The sequence below is a fragment of the Calypte anna genome, chromosome 5A (assembly GCF_003957555.1).
Source record: "Calypte anna isolate BGI_N300 chromosome 5A, bCalAnn1_v1.p, whole genome shotgun sequence".
Taxonomy (NCBI): Eukaryota; Metazoa; Chordata; class Aves; order Apodiformes; family Trochilidae; genus Calypte; species Calypte anna.
The window spans coordinates 29,114,265-29,134,282 of NC_044251.1; the positions used below are offsets into that span (position 1 = coordinate 29,114,265).

Sequence of the window (20,018 nt, forward strand, 5' to 3'; positions counted from 1 at the left end):
TTCTCTGCCTGCTGGTAGCTCCAGCTCCCATGAAACAGCAGATACTAGTGTTCTTTGTGAGATCCTGGGGTACACAGGATCCTATAGGTGCTGTTTGCAGGATGGACACTCTGCTTAAAGCTGTTCCTATTCCCTCAAAGTACACAGGCAGCAGAGGCAACCCTTACACCAGCCTCTGCAGCCCTCAAAATACACAATTCAGACTCTTTAATAAAGTCACCTTCCTGTTGGCTTCCCATGCAATCACACATTGTGTAGGACTGGCATGCACAGTTTATGCAGGTAAGAAAAAAACCACAAGATATAAAGTGCAATGTCTAAGCTACATCTTACCTACTGGCAATTTAGTGTCTCACTACAGTGCTTGGCTCCACCCTGTCTTCTCATAACTGGGCAAAACATGAAAAGGACTCTTGGTAGGATGAGGGCAGCACTTGTCCTGAGGATCTCAGTACTGGAAGTGTCACGCTGTAATCATATCACCTTTTTGTTTCTCTTTATTCCGCAGCTGCTCCCATCATCCTTCTTACTTGAAGCTCCCACCTTTTTTATTTAGACTTTGGGGACACAAAGGTCTGACTCCACATTCAGTCCCATGGAGGCAGCTGGGGTCCATTGCCAGAAGAACAGCAAAGATATTAACAGTTCACTGATACTTTTGACCTGCAATAGGTATGGGTAGGGATAATTCTTACGTTTTCACCATTTGGTTTTTCAAGCTGATTACTGACTTCCCTTGATATGCAAAATCAGCAATCCTAAAAGCTGTTAGCACAAACAGCTGGTGCTTGCTGTGGATAAGAGAAGGTTACTCTTTTTTAGGCAGGGCTTCTGTGGAGAAATCAGGATCCTGGTTCAGGTCTCCAAAATCCCCAAGCACTCTTCTACCCATTGAATTATTCTTTCACTCTGTTCATCCATCAGCACACTGTGGGTCTCCAGACTACATTGCTTCCTTCCATACTTTGCTGTTTCAGTCTCTGTAAATGTAGTTAGTTAGGCTTGGTTATTACTGCACTGTAATGCTACCAGGATCATTTATTAGGAACTGTAAATCACTAGGCCAGAGTTTAAACTCTCCTTAGCAACTACTCTCTATAGTATATGTAAAAAGATCCAACCAAGCTGAAAAAAAAATTCACATCACAAGGTCACATCAAAAAACTTTTCTCCTGTTCCAGAATATAAGAACAGTTACATCAGGTAACATACAGTTATGTAGATATGCAAAACATTTCAATGAAGAAAACCAAACTGTTAAATAACACTGTTACAGAAATATAATTATCATTTCACTAAGAGCTCCAGCTATGTTAAGAGGAAGATTTTTAATCTTTCAGATCAGAGAGGCCCAGTTAGCATTTGTAAATTGCTTTGGAGCTCTAGAGAATGGGTACTTTTCACAAGAAAATCAACAAAGGGTGGCTGAAGATCATACAAGCTTAATACATAAATGTTTCATATTTATATAATATATTATATTTATACAATGTGCTGTGAGTATCCTGAGTTGAGGGCAACAGTAGTAATATATGTTTTAATCATGTATAAACAGAAAAAAATTTTAACTCCTGAATATTATATAGATGTTTTAAAACTAAGTCCTTCACATCCCTTTAATTTGTGGTCCATTACAGCACTATATGCTTTCTACAGGTTTGTCTTGAGTTAGTTCAGGGGGGTTTTGGAGGAGGGGGAGCCCTCCTGTGAGAGGCTGCTGGAAGCTCCCCAGGTTCCAACCCTGGCCCCACCTCTGCCCAAGACTAAGCAGAGATGGGAAGCTGGATGCACCTAAGCAAGTAACATATATAAGAAAGGGATAATAAAACTGTAAAAATTTAAAAAAAAACTGCAGAGCAGAAGTGAGGAGATGAGAGAAACAACCAGAGAAAAAGACACCGAGGTCAGTGTGTAGGAGGGAGAGAAGGTGCCCAAGTGGAGATTTCCCTGCAGCCAGCAGTGAGATGGCAGCTGTTCCCTTGCAACCCATGGAGGAGCACAGGGGGTAAATGTGGATTTGTAGCCCCCAAAGTGTCACAGGTAGGCAGACATGAAGCTGCAGCTTGTGCAAAATCACAAAGAGGGGCAGATGTGGACCCCATGCCAGAGGAGGTGACTGTTCCCGGTGCAGGTGTGACACTGTGGGCAGCCCAGGCTGGAGCAGTTCCTGAGGGTCTGAACCTGGTGAGAGGGACTCCTTCCCATGAGAGGGAACCCATTTTAGACTAGAAGTCTGTGAGGAGTTCTCCTGGGGAGGAAAGAGCAGCAGATACACGGAGTGGTGACCCTAAACCCCCTCTCCTCATCCCCATGTGCTGCTGAGGGGGAGGCAGCAGTGAAGTGATCCGGGCCTGGGAACAAGGGAGGGGTAGGCAGGAGGTATTAAGATCTGGTTATGTTTTCTCTTCTTGCTTATTAAATTAGTTGGGTTTTTTTCCTTCTCAAGTTGAGTCTGTTTAGTTTTGCCTGTTACCATAATTGGGGAATGCAAACCTCCCTGTCCTTGTCTTGATTTATGAGCCTTCGGGTGGATTTTCTCCTTCCTGTCCCACTGAGCAGAAAAGTGACTGAGCAGAGGCCTGGATAATACTGGCTGGGCTTAAACCGTGACAAGGTTGAAATGAAGACCCAAGCTGCAAATAAATAAAATTTAATTCTATTAATTTTAGTTAAATTTAATATTTCGATTAATAATTAAGATTACGATTTTAAAAATCTTTTTGTACAAAGTTACATCTTTTTATGTGGACTTGTTCTAAGTTGCTTAATTGCTCAAGCTGCAGGACTGCCTGTTCGTTTCGTTATTTCCACCAAATGCATCACCTCTCAATTTTTAATCTGTCTTCACTGCTGAAGAATTTTTTAAAGATGGTGATGAAAAACAATAAAAAACAAGAAACTAGATTTACAGAGGGAGGAGGGATTTTCAAATCAATATTTTGATCCCACTTTGAAGTTGTGAGTTTCATAAGACTATTTCATTTACTGTATAAATTATAGACTCTGCTGCAGTTTTCTCCCCACAGTCTGTGAACAAATGCGGATGTTGGCAGCTTTTAAAGATCCATGTCCAAGCAAGGATGAATTCCAGAATTCTTCTTATTGCTCAAATGTTCTTCTTTATGGAAAAAATAACTTAAACACAGAAATGCACCAGCGTAAGCAAAGAGGAAGTTATGGAAAGTGGCTGACGAAGATCGCCTGCTGTGTTGCACTTACCTTAATGAGTCAGAGGGGAATGTGCTGTTTAGAGATTAATCTCCTTAGGTTTTTAGGGTTTCTTATGTATTATTAAAAAATGTTATGTTTCAGGTCTGCACCTAATTAAAAGTTTTGATCAAGCTATTGAAGAAAATTACAGAAGTGAAGCATGTAGGGTTGAGATGTATTTTTTACGTTGTTTCATTTATATAATAAATAAATGTTTAAATAGGATGGTGTTTCAATGCCAGAGCAACTTATACATTTTAAGTCTTCAAATTAAATATTGAGTTCTTTAGAATTTTTTCAAGTGTGATGGTGTTATCTAGAAATTCTTTTCAATTTTTGTTAATTTTTCCAGCTTTTATATAAATCTAATTTAGTATCTTTATTATTAATTAAAAATTAGAATATGAGTATTTATGATGATAGGAAGTTCCTAATGAGGTATTACTGTTCAGCCTCACATGGCTTTTTCTGTTAACTCACTTATTGAGAATGGACACAATAAGAATACAGAGCGATGGTGCAGGTGTTGGGTAGGTAACCAATGGGAAGAATGTTTCCATTTAAGCAGGTAACATTCCAGCCCCTTGATAATCTCACTGGTTTTTAAGCCAGTATGTTTACACAGATGTTTACACTCTTTTGTTTACACGGGTGTACTTAAAGAGAGTTTTGTATTTAAAATATATGCAGAAGATGATCCTTTTAAAAAATATTGCTCTGATCAGAGGAAAATCAAAATGAAAAAGATAAAAATAATTTATAAACAGACAGTCTCAGGTTACAAAATCCCAGCATGTAATCAGAAAAAAACAAGATTATTCATGGGTGTGAGCTTGAGAAAATACATCAGCCTGCAAGCTCTCTTGAGAAGTACTGTTCCCACACCTATAGCGAGGACAACACCTGGACTCACACCCCAGACATCTGTAGTGGGGTGCTTTTCAACAACAGTAGAAAGGCTGACACGGGGTTAAATGGGTCCAAGAGTCAGTAGCCCTTTGCCATATTCTCATTCTGCTTTAACCCCAGCTCCTTGGCATGGTCCTCCCCAAGGCTGGCAGAGGAAGGAGGTCCCACTACAACAAAAACCTGGCTCAAAGTTTGTGTGCATAGGAACTGAGAGGACAGTTCAGAGCTGTAGATAACATTGTTTTCGCTAAGGACATCGTTAAGAGCAATCCTTAAGGACAGTTATACAAAGGAACTTTTTAATTGCCAAGGACCGGTACTTGAGAGCTTTATCTAGTGGTCACAGGAGGACAAGAGTCACGACATATGACTTGTATGATTTCACAATGAGAACGAAATATTTCACATACCTCGAAAATTACTACGGCTAACATTTGGAGAAGGGGAAAAAACAAATCGCGGGGCTTTCTTCCAAAAATGTAACATCACACACTTCTTATGTCACCAACAAAACACTCAGACAGCACTCAGTTTGTCTGTCCTGCCTTGGGATACATCTTTGAATTCTCAGTAACCTCTGTACTGCCATTTACCAGCGGTTTCTGAATTTGAAACCTTGCCTAAGGTGCCAGGAAGGACAAGGAATAGGTATGTCTATCTGGTTTTTATGTCTTACTTTTATTAAAATTTTTTAACATTATTTATTAAAGGAACCACAAACTTCTGTGCTCTCAGTTCTGATCCATGCACTCTAGAAAGTTTCCCTTTCTTTTTCACTGTGAAACTAACTCTGAAGGTCAGGACTACTTGTCATCATGTGTAAAAATATGATTCACTTTATGATATTTCATTTTATGATTTTTAGAGCTGGACATGCTTGGATTTTCTCTTTCAAAGTAATCTCAACAGTAAAGATTGTTCCTAAAGCTCAGGTTCTGTTTATTGTTTCCAGAACACATGACACTAATTGGGTAATATGGATTAACAGCAATAATGGTGATAGTTTTGCTGTACATAAAAATTAATCAGAAATTAATTTGAAGTAAGAAAAATATGTCATTATTTCTTAAAAAGATTGCTGGAACGTGTTAAGTATATAAATTGAAAACCATTCGTGTGACTAATTGTCCATTAGGACTAAATACTTAAGAATATTTAGGGAATAAAATTCTCTTTGAAGAAGAAATGAAATTAAGTAACTGACAATGAATTGAGTTTTCTGTCAGGAAGTCATCTGAAGCTCTAATTTTATAAAAGGTTTGTGGCGTGTGGTAGTGCACAGACACTAAATAGTAGACTCTGAAGTTTTCCCAATGATAAACTTTTCCAGAAACTTTATGTACAGTTGCTAGCTGAACAAGAAGCCAGATTCAGCTACAACTAAGATCTTTGTTGCAAAAGAAAATAAATGTTCCTGAAGTTTTTAGGTTAGCACGTTATGAAAGGCTTCATGGCTCCAGCCCAGAGATGACTTCCAAAGTGTGCAAACTGACTGGCGTAATCTAATAGCTAGAAATAGTCAGAAAATGTGCAAGCAAGAAAAATAAGCACTTCCTCTTCCTTTATATTTAGTAAAATTAATACTTTTGTTTACAAAAGACAATGTTTAAGATTTGTCACAGATCACAAATGCCACAGATTTTCTTCCACTTCTCTCACACTGTAGCAAGCCCCCTACTAAAAAAGTTTATATTCCTGCTGTCTCACAAATAGGCTCTTTGATGCTAATCAGCTATTTATTTGCTTGATATGTCTTTATGTCTTCTGCAGTTTTAGATCCTCTCAAGTGACCTTAGATTGCATGAGTCTCAGTGAACTACAAGCCATTTGGAATGTTGTGAGGGAAGGTGCTCAAATGTGTTAACATGAGTTGTAGCCCAGTTCCCTGGACAGTCAGCTTGAATGAGTTTATGGACTCAAAACTGTGCTTCTCACTTAATTCTGCAATGATGAAAAATGTTCTTTGCATCAAATACTAACCTGTGGGATGTGGAGCTTTAGTGCTTTACTAACTCCTGGAGCTGTCACAGAGATAAGTATTGCAAGCTGCTCAGATGCAGACATCTAAAAGAGCCAAACAAAGGTCCTAAATGCTCACTTCAGAAACTCCATCTTTAGCTATCTCCTTGGTGTAAAAATCCAGAAAAGAAAAAAGCAGAGTTAAATAGCTGTAGCAGAAAGCTAGCATTCAGGATGACTGATTGCAAAATATTATTTTTTAAAATGCTTTTTTTTTGTAATTGACATTCTCCACTTGGATGTGAAATACTGCAATGTTAGATGTCAGTGCAAGCTCAGTAATGTCTTGACTATTATAACAATTCAGAGTCTGGATGCCTGTATAAAACAAGACCCAGGCACTACAATTGACATTACAACACCAGGAGAATAAAGTCACCATAGAAAGCAGGTCTGACAATCCTGTGAGTTTTCATGGGATGATAACACCTCACCCATGCTCTCACTCCTGAACAATCTTGCACAGAGTCACCAGAGAGAAAGAGAAGTATTGCCAATGCTATAAATGCCTAAATGCCTCTGTTTAGTGGAACTCAGATGAAATTTTTGAACTGGAGAAGAGAGCTTTGAATTTGGAGTAACAGAGGCCTTCCCTCCTGGCAAGATTTTGAGCATAAAATTTTGGAGGAGTCAAAGTTTTATTATTACAACTGCTGACATCTGAGGGCAAAAGCTGTTGAACCTAGTGGTAATACCAAAACCAAACTTCAGGGTGAGAGGAACTGAAAGAGAACAAAAGAATGAGTAAAAAGTTCTCATTAAACAAATTAAGCAAACAAATTATGCACACAGAGAGTGAACAGTATTCCCAGTTAGGGGAAATGGGCATCATTCTGATGAATTTATATATAACACAGAAAATAAGAGTAAGAGAAAGGACAGGGAAGGGTGCAAAGCTGGCTTTGTGTCACCAGTGTAACTCCTACCAGTCTCAGGGAGCTGGAATTTAACTGTGTTTCTGCTGTCAGTCTGGAGGAGACATTGCTTACAATAGACTGGCACTTCCTCTGTGGAACTTTAAACAATGGTGGCAAAGAGGAAATTTCATAGGATGTAGAGGAAGTTAAATTCTCACTTATAATGGAAACATTTCTCATCATTGCACATACAATGGACTGGTCTAGCCTATAGAAGCCAGTGAGCACTAATAAAGAATTTCCAGCAGTTAACTGCTTTTTACACCACTGATAGGAGTCAACTTTCAGAATTTTATGCCTCTTTTTTGCAGTCTCTGTCTCTCATTTCAAAGAGGTCTCCTGTTCACTTCAGAGTAAAAAAAAAAAAAAAAAATGACTGAAACTCCTCCACTGAACATTCCATTCTCAAACCAGAGTGAAAATCAGAGCAACTCAACTATTTGCCCAGACTTGCACGACTGGTGGGAAATGGTGTATTACGTAGTACCCAAGTATATTGATGCTGTCTGCATTATTGGAGTGCTTGGAAATATATTTGTTCTCTTCACTTATTTCCTGCACAAGAGCCCCCTGAAGATAGCTGAAATCTACCTTATCAACCTAGCTGTTGCTGACCTTATCTTCCTCACGTGCCTCCCTTTCTGGGCAGAGAATATCAGGAATGAATTTAACTGGCCCTTTGGGAGTTTCCTTTGCCGCAGCACCAGTGCCTCCATCAGTCTGAACATGTACACCAGCATCTACCTGCTCGTGGCAGTCAGCCTGGATCGCTATCTGACTTTTGTCCATACCTTGAACCACCAAATGATACGGAGCAAAACTATGGCCAAAGGGATCTGCTTCCTCACCTGGTTCTTTGGCATCCTTCTCAGTGTCCCAACTTTTACGTTTCGGACTGTGAAACACTTTCCTATGTGGAATATCTCAGCATGCACTTTAGACTTCCCCACCCCCTTGTGGGTAAGAGCTGAAAGCCTGGTGTTGAACATCATGGGCTTTGCCTTGCCATCTGCAGCAATCATCTTCCTTAATTTCTCCACCATCCGCTCCTTACGAGAAAAAGCAAGAGAAGGAAGAGCACTCAGAACAAAATGCTGCAAGGAGCAAAAGGGAGTAAAGGCTACCAGGCTGATCTTCACAGTGGTACTCATGTTTCTTTTGTGCTGGACTCCATACCATTTCTTCATATTCCTTGATATATTATATGAGACAGAAGTGATCAAAGGCTGCTTCTGGGGGGAACTGCTCAACTTTGGTGAGCAGTTTGGTTACACTCTGGCCACCACCAACAGCTGCATTAACCCTGTGATTTATGTCTTTGTTGGGAAATACTTCAGGCAAAAGGCTTTAGAAGTTTTTTCACAGTTTATTCCCTGTGGGTTTCCTTTGAGCTGGGTATCATTCAAGGAAAAGTCTTCATATTTCAACATGTTTCCAGCCAGAAGTAGTTCAACCTAATGGTTGTTAGTTCTGTCCTCATGTGGATATTACACGTTATTTCAAATAGCATGAAAAATTACTATGAATTCCACAGATCTGGCATTCACAGACTGAGTTTACTATTTATTAAAGTAAATCATTTGACTTCTTGTTTGTTCTCAGATTTGCTTTTCTTCTTCTGTGTTATCTGTCCACTTGACAGAAAAACTCTTTGACAAGTATCAGAAGTCTGGTTTCTTTGCAGAAAGCCATAAGCTGGCTGAACATTTTACTGCATTGTGTCTGTGATACAACTATTATATTACCAGGGATGCTATACATCGGATTATTATTAAAATATGAGCATAATCTTCAGCTGATAGCTGCATTTGAGCAAGTATAGAATAGCTCCAGATTTTTTCAACAATATTTTATATGGTTTGCATTGTCATCGTAGCATATGGAAAATTAAAATAAATGTTTGTGCATTTCAAATATTCTCATTGCATAAATATTGTACAAGACAATGTGCCACAAAGAAACCCTACATGAGCTGTTAAAAAAAACAAAGCAACGCAGTGTCTCCTTAAAATCTGACTGGTTTTAATCAAGTAAATTGTTAGGCAGTTACTCATCAAGTAGGTAAAGGTTCTTCTTAATTTTTATATGTGAAAATACCAGAGATAGCCATACTATATTATTTTGGAATTTCTTTCATCTGAGGCAAATGCTTAGGTTCATATTTATATTTTCTGAACCAAAATTAAAATTCTATATAACATCCCATTTTACACTACTGCTTTTTATACAGATTTCGTGTTTTCTCTCTCTCCCTGTTTCTTTGGGAAAAAGCAAATATATAGTTTTGTGATTAAAAATCCTTGCTGCCACCAGACTATAAATTCTAGTAGTAGTAATAGTAACAGTAAGAATAGTAGTAGTAGTAATAATAGTAATAGTAGCAGTAAGAACAGAACACAAATGGAGGAGACAGAAGATGAGAAGAAGGAAACCTCTTTTTCATCACGGCCACAACTGCAGAACAGGCTTAAGACAGCTGAGATATCCTTTCCCATAACTATAAAAATATGTGTGCATACAGACAATGGAAGGAAACGAGAGGAGATACAGTGCAGCCTGCCCAGCCAGAAAGACACTGAGGGCAGAAAGGGACATACAAGCCCATCATTTGTATAACAGATCATTTAATTAGTTATTACAAAGCATGTTCAGTCTTGTACTCACTGTCATAATGCTGCCTTCTCAGCAGTCCTTCCTAATGCTGTCATTTTGAATATAAAATTAATCTCTAATTCTAGAAATTTGCCCTTTAACTTCTTTGGAATAAGATTAATGATTATTTTTAATGATTCCCCCAAACTTCTTGAGTCTGATCATTAGAAGCCCTTAGAAGAGATAAAATTCTGTATTATTCCAATGGTAATTTAAGAATTGAGGGCAGATTAAGGGATCAGCAAGGAAGACTCACTCATAGCTTTATTAGTTTCACTCCTTCTGTGACAGACTTTTTTAAAATAAATGTCAGGGTTAGACATTAAAAGCCACAATCGCATGCAAAGTCCACTGAGTCATCTGAGATCAAAAAACTAATTTCTGTCTATTGTCAACTGTTGTAAATTGCATTTATTTAATACCTCCCCAGCTGAATCCCTAATTCAAAAACTTCCAAGCAGAGATATATTCTGGAAAAAAAAAAAAAAAAAAAAAAAAAAAAAAAAAAGAAAAAAAAAAAAAAAAGAAAAAAAGCTGAAATAATGGAGAAAATATTTAAACAGAAGTGTCATTTTCCGACTATGCATGGGGACTTTAAAAGGGAAAATATCTTCTCTTGTCTGACTAATACTTATCCATGCTACTCAATGTACACAAATAAAGAGAAAACCACTTCTTGAGCACTGTGGCTCATGTTATACATATGAACTAAGGACTGAAAATCAGTTGAAAATCTGAAATCTGTGGGCAGCCCACTGTTACTTCAGTGGGTAAGTGACAAGGGCTTTTGTGAAAGTCCTGCTTATATTTTACACGTGCACAACTGTGAGGAAAACCATCTGTAGTTTAAATACTGCTTTAAGCAACTTCACAGGTTCTGGAAGACAATGGACTTACTCTCCAATATAAATGTACACAAATAAAGTATTTTTAATCCATGAAATAAAAGTTGGTCAGCTTCTCTCATTACTGATTGTGTGAGCTTATTAATATAGAAAAAAATGAACATTAAAAGCAGTTTACTCCTCATCAAATGCAAAATTCTGTTCTTAATCAGAAATAATCCACTGCACAGATACAAGATACAAAGTGAGAAGGTAACAACAGTTCAGTAGAAAAGGAGCCAGAGATTAAAAATTGAATATGACCCAGGAGTGCCATGTTGCTTCCACCTTGAAGATGTATATGACAGCAGGTAATGAACTTAAATTGTAGCAAACAGGTCTCAGGATAAGCATTAATAAAAACCCTCTCCTGGTGAAGATAGTGATGGAAAGTGAGCCTTGGAAAGAATCCAGCACCACAGCAATGGAAGCCTCCGGGACCACTTTAGACCCAGCATTGCTGGGTAATGATATGAGTGTGGTCACTTCTGCTCCAGCACAGGAGGGTGATTTTTAATGATGTGCATCCCCCACTAACTCTTTCTCTTTTTGTCAATGAATAAAGTTTTCTTCTTTGCACTTTCAGGGTTATTCACCCATCACCTTTCAATCAATACTGAAATGTCAGCTCTGGTGGCCAGTCAGCCAGTACTGCCAGACTCCACTGCCCATGGGTTGTTCTTTTGAGTAAGCACCCTTTTTAACCTCCTTTCATGTACCTCTCACAATCCCAATAAACACTACCAGGTATTAATCATTAAAAACTGTGCTGCAATATCAATCTGCTATAGGCAAGATGACAGCACCCAAAGAGCTCGCAAGTATAATTTAACTTGATCTGCTCATCCACCTACATTGAACTAGAATAATTTCACCAGAGCAAAGACTGTTTTTTTTGTGACCTGTTGAGGCCATACTTAATGCCCTTCTTAGTCTTAGTTTACAATATGGCCCTGCTAGCACTATTGCAATAGCATGGCACTTAGGAATCACTGAAACCCATCTCAAGGAATAGTGCAGCCTGGATTTGTATTTGCACTGTCAAAATATTTTATCAAGCTATTTCAGTGCTACAAACTTTTTTTTTAATTATACAAACAAACAAAATCTAACCAATATACCAGCCAAAAAACACCTAAACCCCCCTCCCAAACCCCCAAACCAAAGTAAAACAAAAAAACTCCCACAAAAACAAAAACCAAAAACCAAAACAAAACCACACAACACATACCAAACCAAAATCAACCAACCAGAAAAAAAACAAACAAAAAAACATGTAAAAGACCCAAGCCAAAACCAGCTGGTCACTTACTTTCTAAAACAGAAGTTAGAAAAAAAGATGTTTGATAATTAAAAATAAAGACAGAAGCATTTTCAGAGATCTATAGCCACATGGGCTTTTAGTCTGCCAGGAGTCACCATGCTGGGAAGAGGGTTGTTTGTCACCTTTGTGAAAATAGTATCAAATCAAGTAAAAAATTTTACTTTTAGATGGAAGAAAACAGTTTGCAAATGGTGCAGTCATGCTGGAGCTTTCAGCAGCCAGATCCATTCTCCCAAAGATGCTGAAGCCTCTGCAGTTGCCTGCAAGAGAGTTTCAGTGGTCCCAGAGCAACAGGAGCTGCCTCTGGGTGGCTTGGGACAAAGGTGGTGGATCTCATGGAAGCAGCTTGTTCATGGTCCTAGTGAGGACTGGATGACTTCACTCAGGTGATCAAATAAAGCCAGAATTTGACCTATTCTTGAGTTTCACCTTTATTATTGAGCATGGCTTGAGCAGAGCCTTTAAGGGTGAAGCAAGGGGCAGCAATGCACCACACTCGTGAATGGTTAGAGAGAAAAATCTGCTTTAGCAATTTGTTCCTTGTTTCTGGTAGGAGACCCTAGTCCACACAACTTACCTTGGCCATGAGTACAGTAACTCTCTTGTGCCATCAAGCAGTGGTCATAGGGGGTTATTAAAAGATATGACACAGCAAAACCCAATCAGTTAATTCAAAATTCCCTAATTTTCAACCTTGTGTGTGGCTGGTTGCAGTGCATTCTACAAGAAAACAACTTGGGAAGCAATTGCTAAAAAAACCCCTCTTCTGCCATCTTAATATTGTGCACTGCAGGTTTGTTCCAGCAAAGTCCTCACTGTCTGCTAATGGTATTTTGTTTTGGGAGCTAAAGTTTATTCTCCATCATTGGTCTGATCTCCAGCTACAGGTGGGAGAGATGTTCTCCCCTAAGAAGTAATTCACACACAGAAAAGTTCCCATTTGGTTTCATGCTTTGCTATTTATCCATTTTAACTCCAGCACAGTAAATCCCCAGTCATACATTAAGAATGAAACCAGCCACCACCATTCTCCACAGGAAGAGATGAAGTCTCACATCCATCAGGCAAAACTGACTCAACAGATAAATTGCAAGGTCCAAATCCTGAAAAATCTTTTCAAGTTGTCCCACTATCTTTTTGATGTATGGACAAGCATACAGATCAGGTAGCTATGGCCTGAGAAATGCTCATCATTCAGCACTGACAGGAGGATAAGCAGAAATACCTAATCTTCAGCCTAAGGCACTCCTCATCGGAGTGACAGAAGTGTTCTATGAATAACAGGTTAAAAAAAAACCTCACCCCATGTATATCACAATAAATTGAACTTAGTAGAGCTATACCTGTTTGTACAAGCCAAAGGGACTGTCCCAAACAGAGACAGTGACTTTGAGTGCCTATCATCGCACCATTTAACAGTTACTATAATTTTTTCAGTCAAAAGAAGTTGATCAGTGTAGAATGTAATTGATTACAAAATATAGCATTACAGGGTTCATCTAGAGGTCAATTCTCTCTTGGTCCTACTGTGCAAGCCCTAGCACTTATGGGGGTGATAGGGATTTGCCCTTGTAAAGACAAATCATGAAGAAACAGAACTTGTGATCAGGCTCAAATGATAAAGTGAGAAACTCATTAAGTTCAGTTTTGAAAAAGACAGGTAAATTACAAAAGAAAGCCAAGACTCAATACTAAATTTAAATGGAAAAGGAACAAAGATATTTTAAAAATGGAGAAATCCAAGAAAATTTAAAGATCAGGCTGCCTATTAGTCAGCAAAGCATTAGTCAGTCTTCTCAAGAATCACAAGAAGCCCTGAGCCTCTGAGTGAGGCCTCTTGCCAGAATTGCTTAATTGTTATCTGCTGGTTGTGTGCCAGCTTCCCAGACTGGGTGCCAGTAACTGAGAATGAGAATCACACACAACAAGAACATCAAATCCCCTGATGTGGCAAGTGGTGGTCACACAGTGGGTGACACAACATCTGATGGGAATTAACACCCTGCAAGTATCACTATGGCTTAGGCATTACTGTAGATGAATAGTAATCTACTGGAATAGCCAAAATTATTTGTGGGAAGATGTTATGATGTGCAGCACACTTTTGCCTCCTTCTGTCTTGCCTCAAACATTTGGATATGAAGGGCTGCACAGAACCGCTGGGCTGGCTAAATGCAGCGTTCTACAACTGTAAGAAAACTGTTTTGTGTAGTGTCATCAACTATATATCAGAGCAAACTTTCCCCTTCCCAGGGTATGAGAGACAGCAATAATGTGTTTTATTTGGCAGAGAGCTTGCAGGTGTTAAATAATAACCCACCACTATCAGGCTACCACGGTTGTCCTCACACAATCAGCAGGAGACAGAACCAACTATGGCAGAGTACTGGGAACTGAATTGTTGGTAAATGGGAACATTTGTCAATGGTATCAAAATCCCTGCAGCGAGCCCCGGGGATACTCTTCATGACTTAATAATAAAGGAGAGTGAGAATTTACTAATGGTAAAATACCTACCAGAAGTGAGGTTCCAAGAAAGGAAATGGAATCTCAGACATCAGAATTGACTGTCCAGGGAAGAGGTGGAGCCTCCATTCCTAGAGATGTTAAAGGAAAGTCTGGATTTGGCACTTAGTGCCATGGTCCAGTCGATGTGGTGGTGTGAGGTCATAGGCTGGACTTCATGATCTCAGGGGTCTTTTCTAGCCTCAACCATTATCTCAGCTCTGAAACCACAGAGCACCAGTCCCGATCCCAGCTGTACCCACTCAGCCCTTTGGCCTTCTGCAGCAGCTGCAGTAGCAGCACTGGGTTGGCCATACAGGCTTGCAGGAAGATTGAGTCTAAAGGTATTCCAATGGCTGAGGGACAAGAGTGATATTTTTTTTGAGAGTTTTAGTTCTCACATCTGCTACTGCCTTTTTTTTTTTTTTTTAATCCTTGAGAAATTCTTTAATTTCCATAGTAATTTCTACAATAGCCTTGCTAAACTGCACATATAGCACTTACTTTAACTGTGGAGCTCCTGCCCAAAGCTTCCCCACAGTACATATTTTGCTGGTTGTTATTTGTCAGAGGTGGCTGTATTGCTGTTTTCTTTCCATGTATTGGATGCAGACTTTTTATATGCTTGTGTTTGCTTGTAAAGTATTAGCTAAATAAAAGAAGCATTCATATTTCTTACTCTGAAAATAACCACATACTTGGAACATCAGGGGAAAAAACCAAAGCCTCTTTTAGAATGAACCACATCTCATCTTTCATGCTATACCAAAAATCAAATATCCTCAGGTACACCACAAGTATCCAAATAATAAATCCTTCAAACAGCACAAATGTCCTTGACAAACTACACAAATGTACCACTATACACTGATCACTTTAAAAGGGGTAATCCACAAAGAAAGCACATAAACTAAGGGCACAGTTTCAGTAGAATAAAATTAGATGTATGATGTTAGACCTGCACTGCTTTTCCTGCCTTGCTCTGCTTCACTTCCAGGCATTCTACACAACCCATCCTGTTTATTTGGATGATCTGTGAAGGGTCTAAAAGAGTTATTTTGGGATACTGTCCCAGACTTTTGGGATATTTATGTGAAACACGACTCCTTTCATGCACTGGATTCTATGAAGTGCCATTTTCTGTGTATCTTTTGTGAGCAAATGAGACACCAAGATGCACTCAGGTCTCTGAACAGATACATTCAGCTCCTGGGACCTTCTATGGTATGAGAAGAGAGATTCTATTAGCCAAACATACACTAAGGATAAAAACACTTACTGAGCATTAGCAATAAATAACATTATGTTACAGGAAAAATAAAATCTGTTTTGAGAAATATGAGTGTATGTTACCAGAAGCTGTCAGAACCAATCCCAGTTCCTCTTAGAGCAAAAACAAATCTGAATGCTTAGTCACTGTAACTGAAGGCAGTTCTGTACTCATGAAAAAATTTTGGTGTGACAAATTAGAAATATCAAAACATGGTGTCACAACATAATTTCTTGCTGTTTTCTGCTGTAAGTTGTTACTGAGTTGCATGCTATACCTTAATAATGAACACTATGAAGACTCAAACAGTTGTTTTCCTTTTCCTAGACACTTTCTTGAACAATTTTGAAGTATTATTAATATGAAGATTTCTGAGAGATACTATCAGTATTCATCATATCCAAGTTCATTTCCATATTTCCATAGGCTGTAGAAAAAACTATGGCATGAGACAAACCTCTCTTTTGCAGTAAGGAAATTACATTACCAGCCAAGTCCAAAAATAAAACAGCAATAAAGATACAAAATATATTAACAAAATTCTCTATCATATACTCCTGCCACACGTGTTATCCAAAAGTTGTGTATCTTAAATTAAGCACTTCAAAAGGTCGTATTTGTTAATAACAACAAAGATGAAGCACAGCAAAACAGTTCAGTACTTGGGAAATGATATGTGAGGGAAAGTTCAATGAGTGATTGCTCAGCTGCAAGACCAGGGATTGGTGGTGGTAGGCAAAAGAGCCCTGTCAGGATGGGCTGCTCCATCTGACACTGAGTCAGGGACTGTGTCTTCTTGGTGAAAGAAGCTAAAGAATTAAACAGCAAGAGTCAGAAAACCAGAGGAGTTGCTCTTTCTTCTCAGCTGTGGCACTGAGAGAGGAAAAAGCCTGCATGGCCATAATTCTATACTAAATCACAAGCTATCCTCACATTACAAACCCATTAAGGGAAGGAAGTGAAGGGAGGGCAGACAGTGGAGATTATTAACTTTGCTTTCTGCCATCTGACTTTTCAGTGTTATTTTGCTATAAATAGTTTCTCTATATATGTTTCCTGCCATCTGACTTTTCAGTGTTATTTTGCTATAAATAATTTCTGTATATATGTATACATATAGAACCATGACTACAATAAATTTTAGTGCTTAAAAATCCATTTCTTCTAAAGGAAAATGGGAAGAATATACAGCGCTCTACAAGACAAGTAATTCCTAATTCATGGGTTCTGAAAAGCATAAAATTACTGTTTGAAATATTCCAGGGCATTAACTTTTCCTCCCTTCACATATACATTACAATAAACACACTAAATTTCTCTTCCAGTGACTCTGTTTGCAGTAACTGGCAACATAACTGACTGCAATTACTGTCTGATACTGAGTTATAGCAAGATTTATCAGTTCAATTAGAGCTGGTGAACTGTTTCTAGACAGGCATTTTATTTGAAAGACACAGGCATTTTTATACACATCAAGTATCTACAAAATGAACCTGCTCAGTTTTAAATGCTGATTATTTGAAATCAGGCAACAGATGGTATATATTGCAGCATACTAAAGAATAATTAACCTTTTAATCTTCCTGCCACAAGTTTCAGCTACTGGTTTTCAGTCTGAAGAGCTATCCAAGGCACCTACTTTGGTTTATCCTCCATCACCCAGGAAACTTCCAGACTCATAAGCAGGGGGGTTGTACTCTGATGGGACCACCCTCCCATGGGAGTAATCAGTTCACTTCTTTCAAAACAGCTTGTGCACAAAGTTTTGCCTCCAGCAAAGCTGGGGTGTGGGGAGGAATATGGGAAAGAAAAGGTGTTTCCTTTGCTTTGCTGAAGACCAGGTTTTGCTGGGTTAGTAGCAGCCCCTGAAGCTGCCTTGCCTCTGTGGTTAAGTTGGACACTTCTGCTGAAACCTAGTGACCCTTGTTGAAGGAACTTCTCTGTCCCCTGCTGGGTCTGCAAACATGTAAATGAATTCAGAATTTAAGTTTATTTTTGCAGCATCACTTACCAAGCTGGAAGAGTCCAGTTAAAAAACTGGCAAGCTGCACACACAGCATTGTGCTGTATCCCAAAGCACCCTCAGCATAGTTCTACCAGCAGCTGCTGTTCTGAGCTATTAGAACATTGACATTGATCAGGGGCTTTTCTAAAATGCCTCTTCAGTCTTAGGAAAGACCATGTCTCATATTCTGCTTGCTGCTATGTGGTGCTTACAGTGCTGCTTGCCATGCATGTCTCAGAAAAATAAATGATGCTCACTGCATTTTATACACATTTGGACACAATTTTTCATGATAATGACATCTAGAATTCAGACCACCCCATTAGATAGCTTTCTCTGAGAAGAAAAAGAAATATCTATGAGCAAAAATGACTGGTAAAGCAATCTAGAGCTTCATAATGGACTAATTTCTCTATACCTTTTAAAATTGCAGTTGCAATTAATATTGTTACAAGTACACAGTTGCAATTTGTAGAGAAACAAGATAAACCAGGTGCCTCGAGTTGCCAATGAGTGGGTGTGAGTCCACCTGTGCCTGATTAGGACAGGCCCCTATTGGGCATGAGCAAGACCAGGGGGCCAATAAAGGTGGGACACACACCCACAGAGTAGAGCTCACTCTGGTGTGAGGCAATGGAGAGGTCAGCAGCTCATCGAGCCTCAGGAGCAACAAGAAAGGCTCTTCCTGCTACATTTGGGCTACAGCAATTTATAATATGTATAGCATAATAACAAAATACACCCCAGCAGACCTGTGATGGAACCTGGATCACTGCTGCTGAACTCCATCCAAGAATTAATTCATATCAGTTTTTGACCTATGTGAACTGAGAAACTAGAGACACATTGTGTGCACTGCCAGTGTGTGCTGTTGCTGGCATGGTAGGAGTCCTCCTAAACAGCTCTGGCCAGTACAGCATCTGTTAACTGAATGAAAGGGAGCAGCAATACAGACATAGCCTCTTTGACTGATCCCAGTTCTTTTGCACACCTTCACAACCAGCAGCAGCTCTGCCATCTTAGATTAGATTCTCCTCAATTCAACATGTGATAATGCTGCCTGGCAAGGCAGGGCCCTGACTATATATGCATTTAATGAAACGACTTCCAGAGCTGCCTATCTCAGTGGTGACACTGTGAACAGACTATATATGAAATATACCTTCAGAGTTAATGCACTAGAAACGGCAATGGAGTAAAATGGCATTTAAACAGCAAAATGGAGGGACCAGAAACAGGACTGGGTTTTTTAATTGTTCTGTAGGACTTGACCTAGTAGCCAGGCAGTAAACATCTGCACTCCATCTCTGCTGTCTGAAAAACATCTGTATTGTCCCCTTTAACTTTCTCTCTGCTTTTTGTCATCATTACTTAGGCCCACAAATGGGAAACAGATCTCTCTTAAAACATAGAAATTAAAATTCAGAGCAGAAGTTTGTGATTGAAACCAAGGTACTCACCAACCATGGCCCTTTCAAAGGCATAATAGTGCTTTTACCTATCACACACTTTCCAGTAAATACTTACCTAAGGTTTGTGGATGCCAAGAGAGCTCCCATATGCCTATTTCCTTCCAGTGATGAAGTAGTCAATAGATTACTGCTCAGTGCCAACAAGGTATTGTGCCACATTTTGTTGAAACTCAGCTGATTTAAGATGAATTGAATGAACTCCAAGTAACTGAGGATATTATTGCCTTTCCAACAGTGAAGCAACAATGTTGTCAACTTATCAGGAAAGGAGGAATTCATCAGCAACATTTGAGCTGCCTCAGGGACAACAGTGTACCACCAAAAAAAGCCTAAACCAAACAAAAATCAAACAAAAAACAACACAACAAACCAAACAAAAAACAAACAGAAAAAAAGAAAAAACAACACACACAAAAAAAGAAAAAACTCTCCAAATAACTAAAGTATTAAGCCTCTGTCTTTTATATGAGATGTGTATCTGATGGAAGCACAAAGACTGAGTGCATGAACATACATGAGAGAGGAGCTGGGGGATTGACAACTACTAAGGACATACTCTTGTTCACATGGTAGCAGGAAAGGATAAATGTTCTTCCTACAGAAACACATTCAGAAATGTTGTTGAGAGAGAGGGGTAGGAAGGTCTGTCCACAGCTGAAGAAGCTCCTAAGGATACTTGGATAGAATTTTGCAGTCACCTAAACTGCTTTGGGTGCCTTTTACTAAGAGCATACTTTGTATGAGGCAGACACTTCAAATTGTTTAGCTTAGATTTCAAAGTGTTTTCTCCTTGCTCACAGATAAAAGATGAATAAAGCATGCTGCCAAATGCAATGTTAGTAATCTTCTGA

General features: G+C 38.9%; 1 protein-coding gene across 1 annotated transcript; it reads left to right on the plus strand.

Annotated features, from left to right (window-relative positions):
• The first annotated feature begins 7,427 nt into the window (after positions 1-7,427).
• On the plus strand, positions 7,428-8,547 carry BDKRB1 (bradykinin receptor B1). The gene has a single exon (XM_008492609.2). The coding sequence runs from the start codon at positions 7,428-7,430 to the stop codon at positions 8,511-8,513; it is 1,086 nt and encodes a 361-aa protein (XP_008490831.1). The 3' UTR covers positions 8,514-8,547.
• The last annotated feature ends 11,471 nt before the right edge of the window (positions 8,548-20,018 follow it).

Excerpts from the sequence above, each read along its gene's own strand:
- BDKRB1 (XM_008492609.2), top strand. The coding sequence starts at position 7,428 with ATGACTGAAACTCCTCCACTGAACATTCCATTCTCAAACCAGAGTGAA.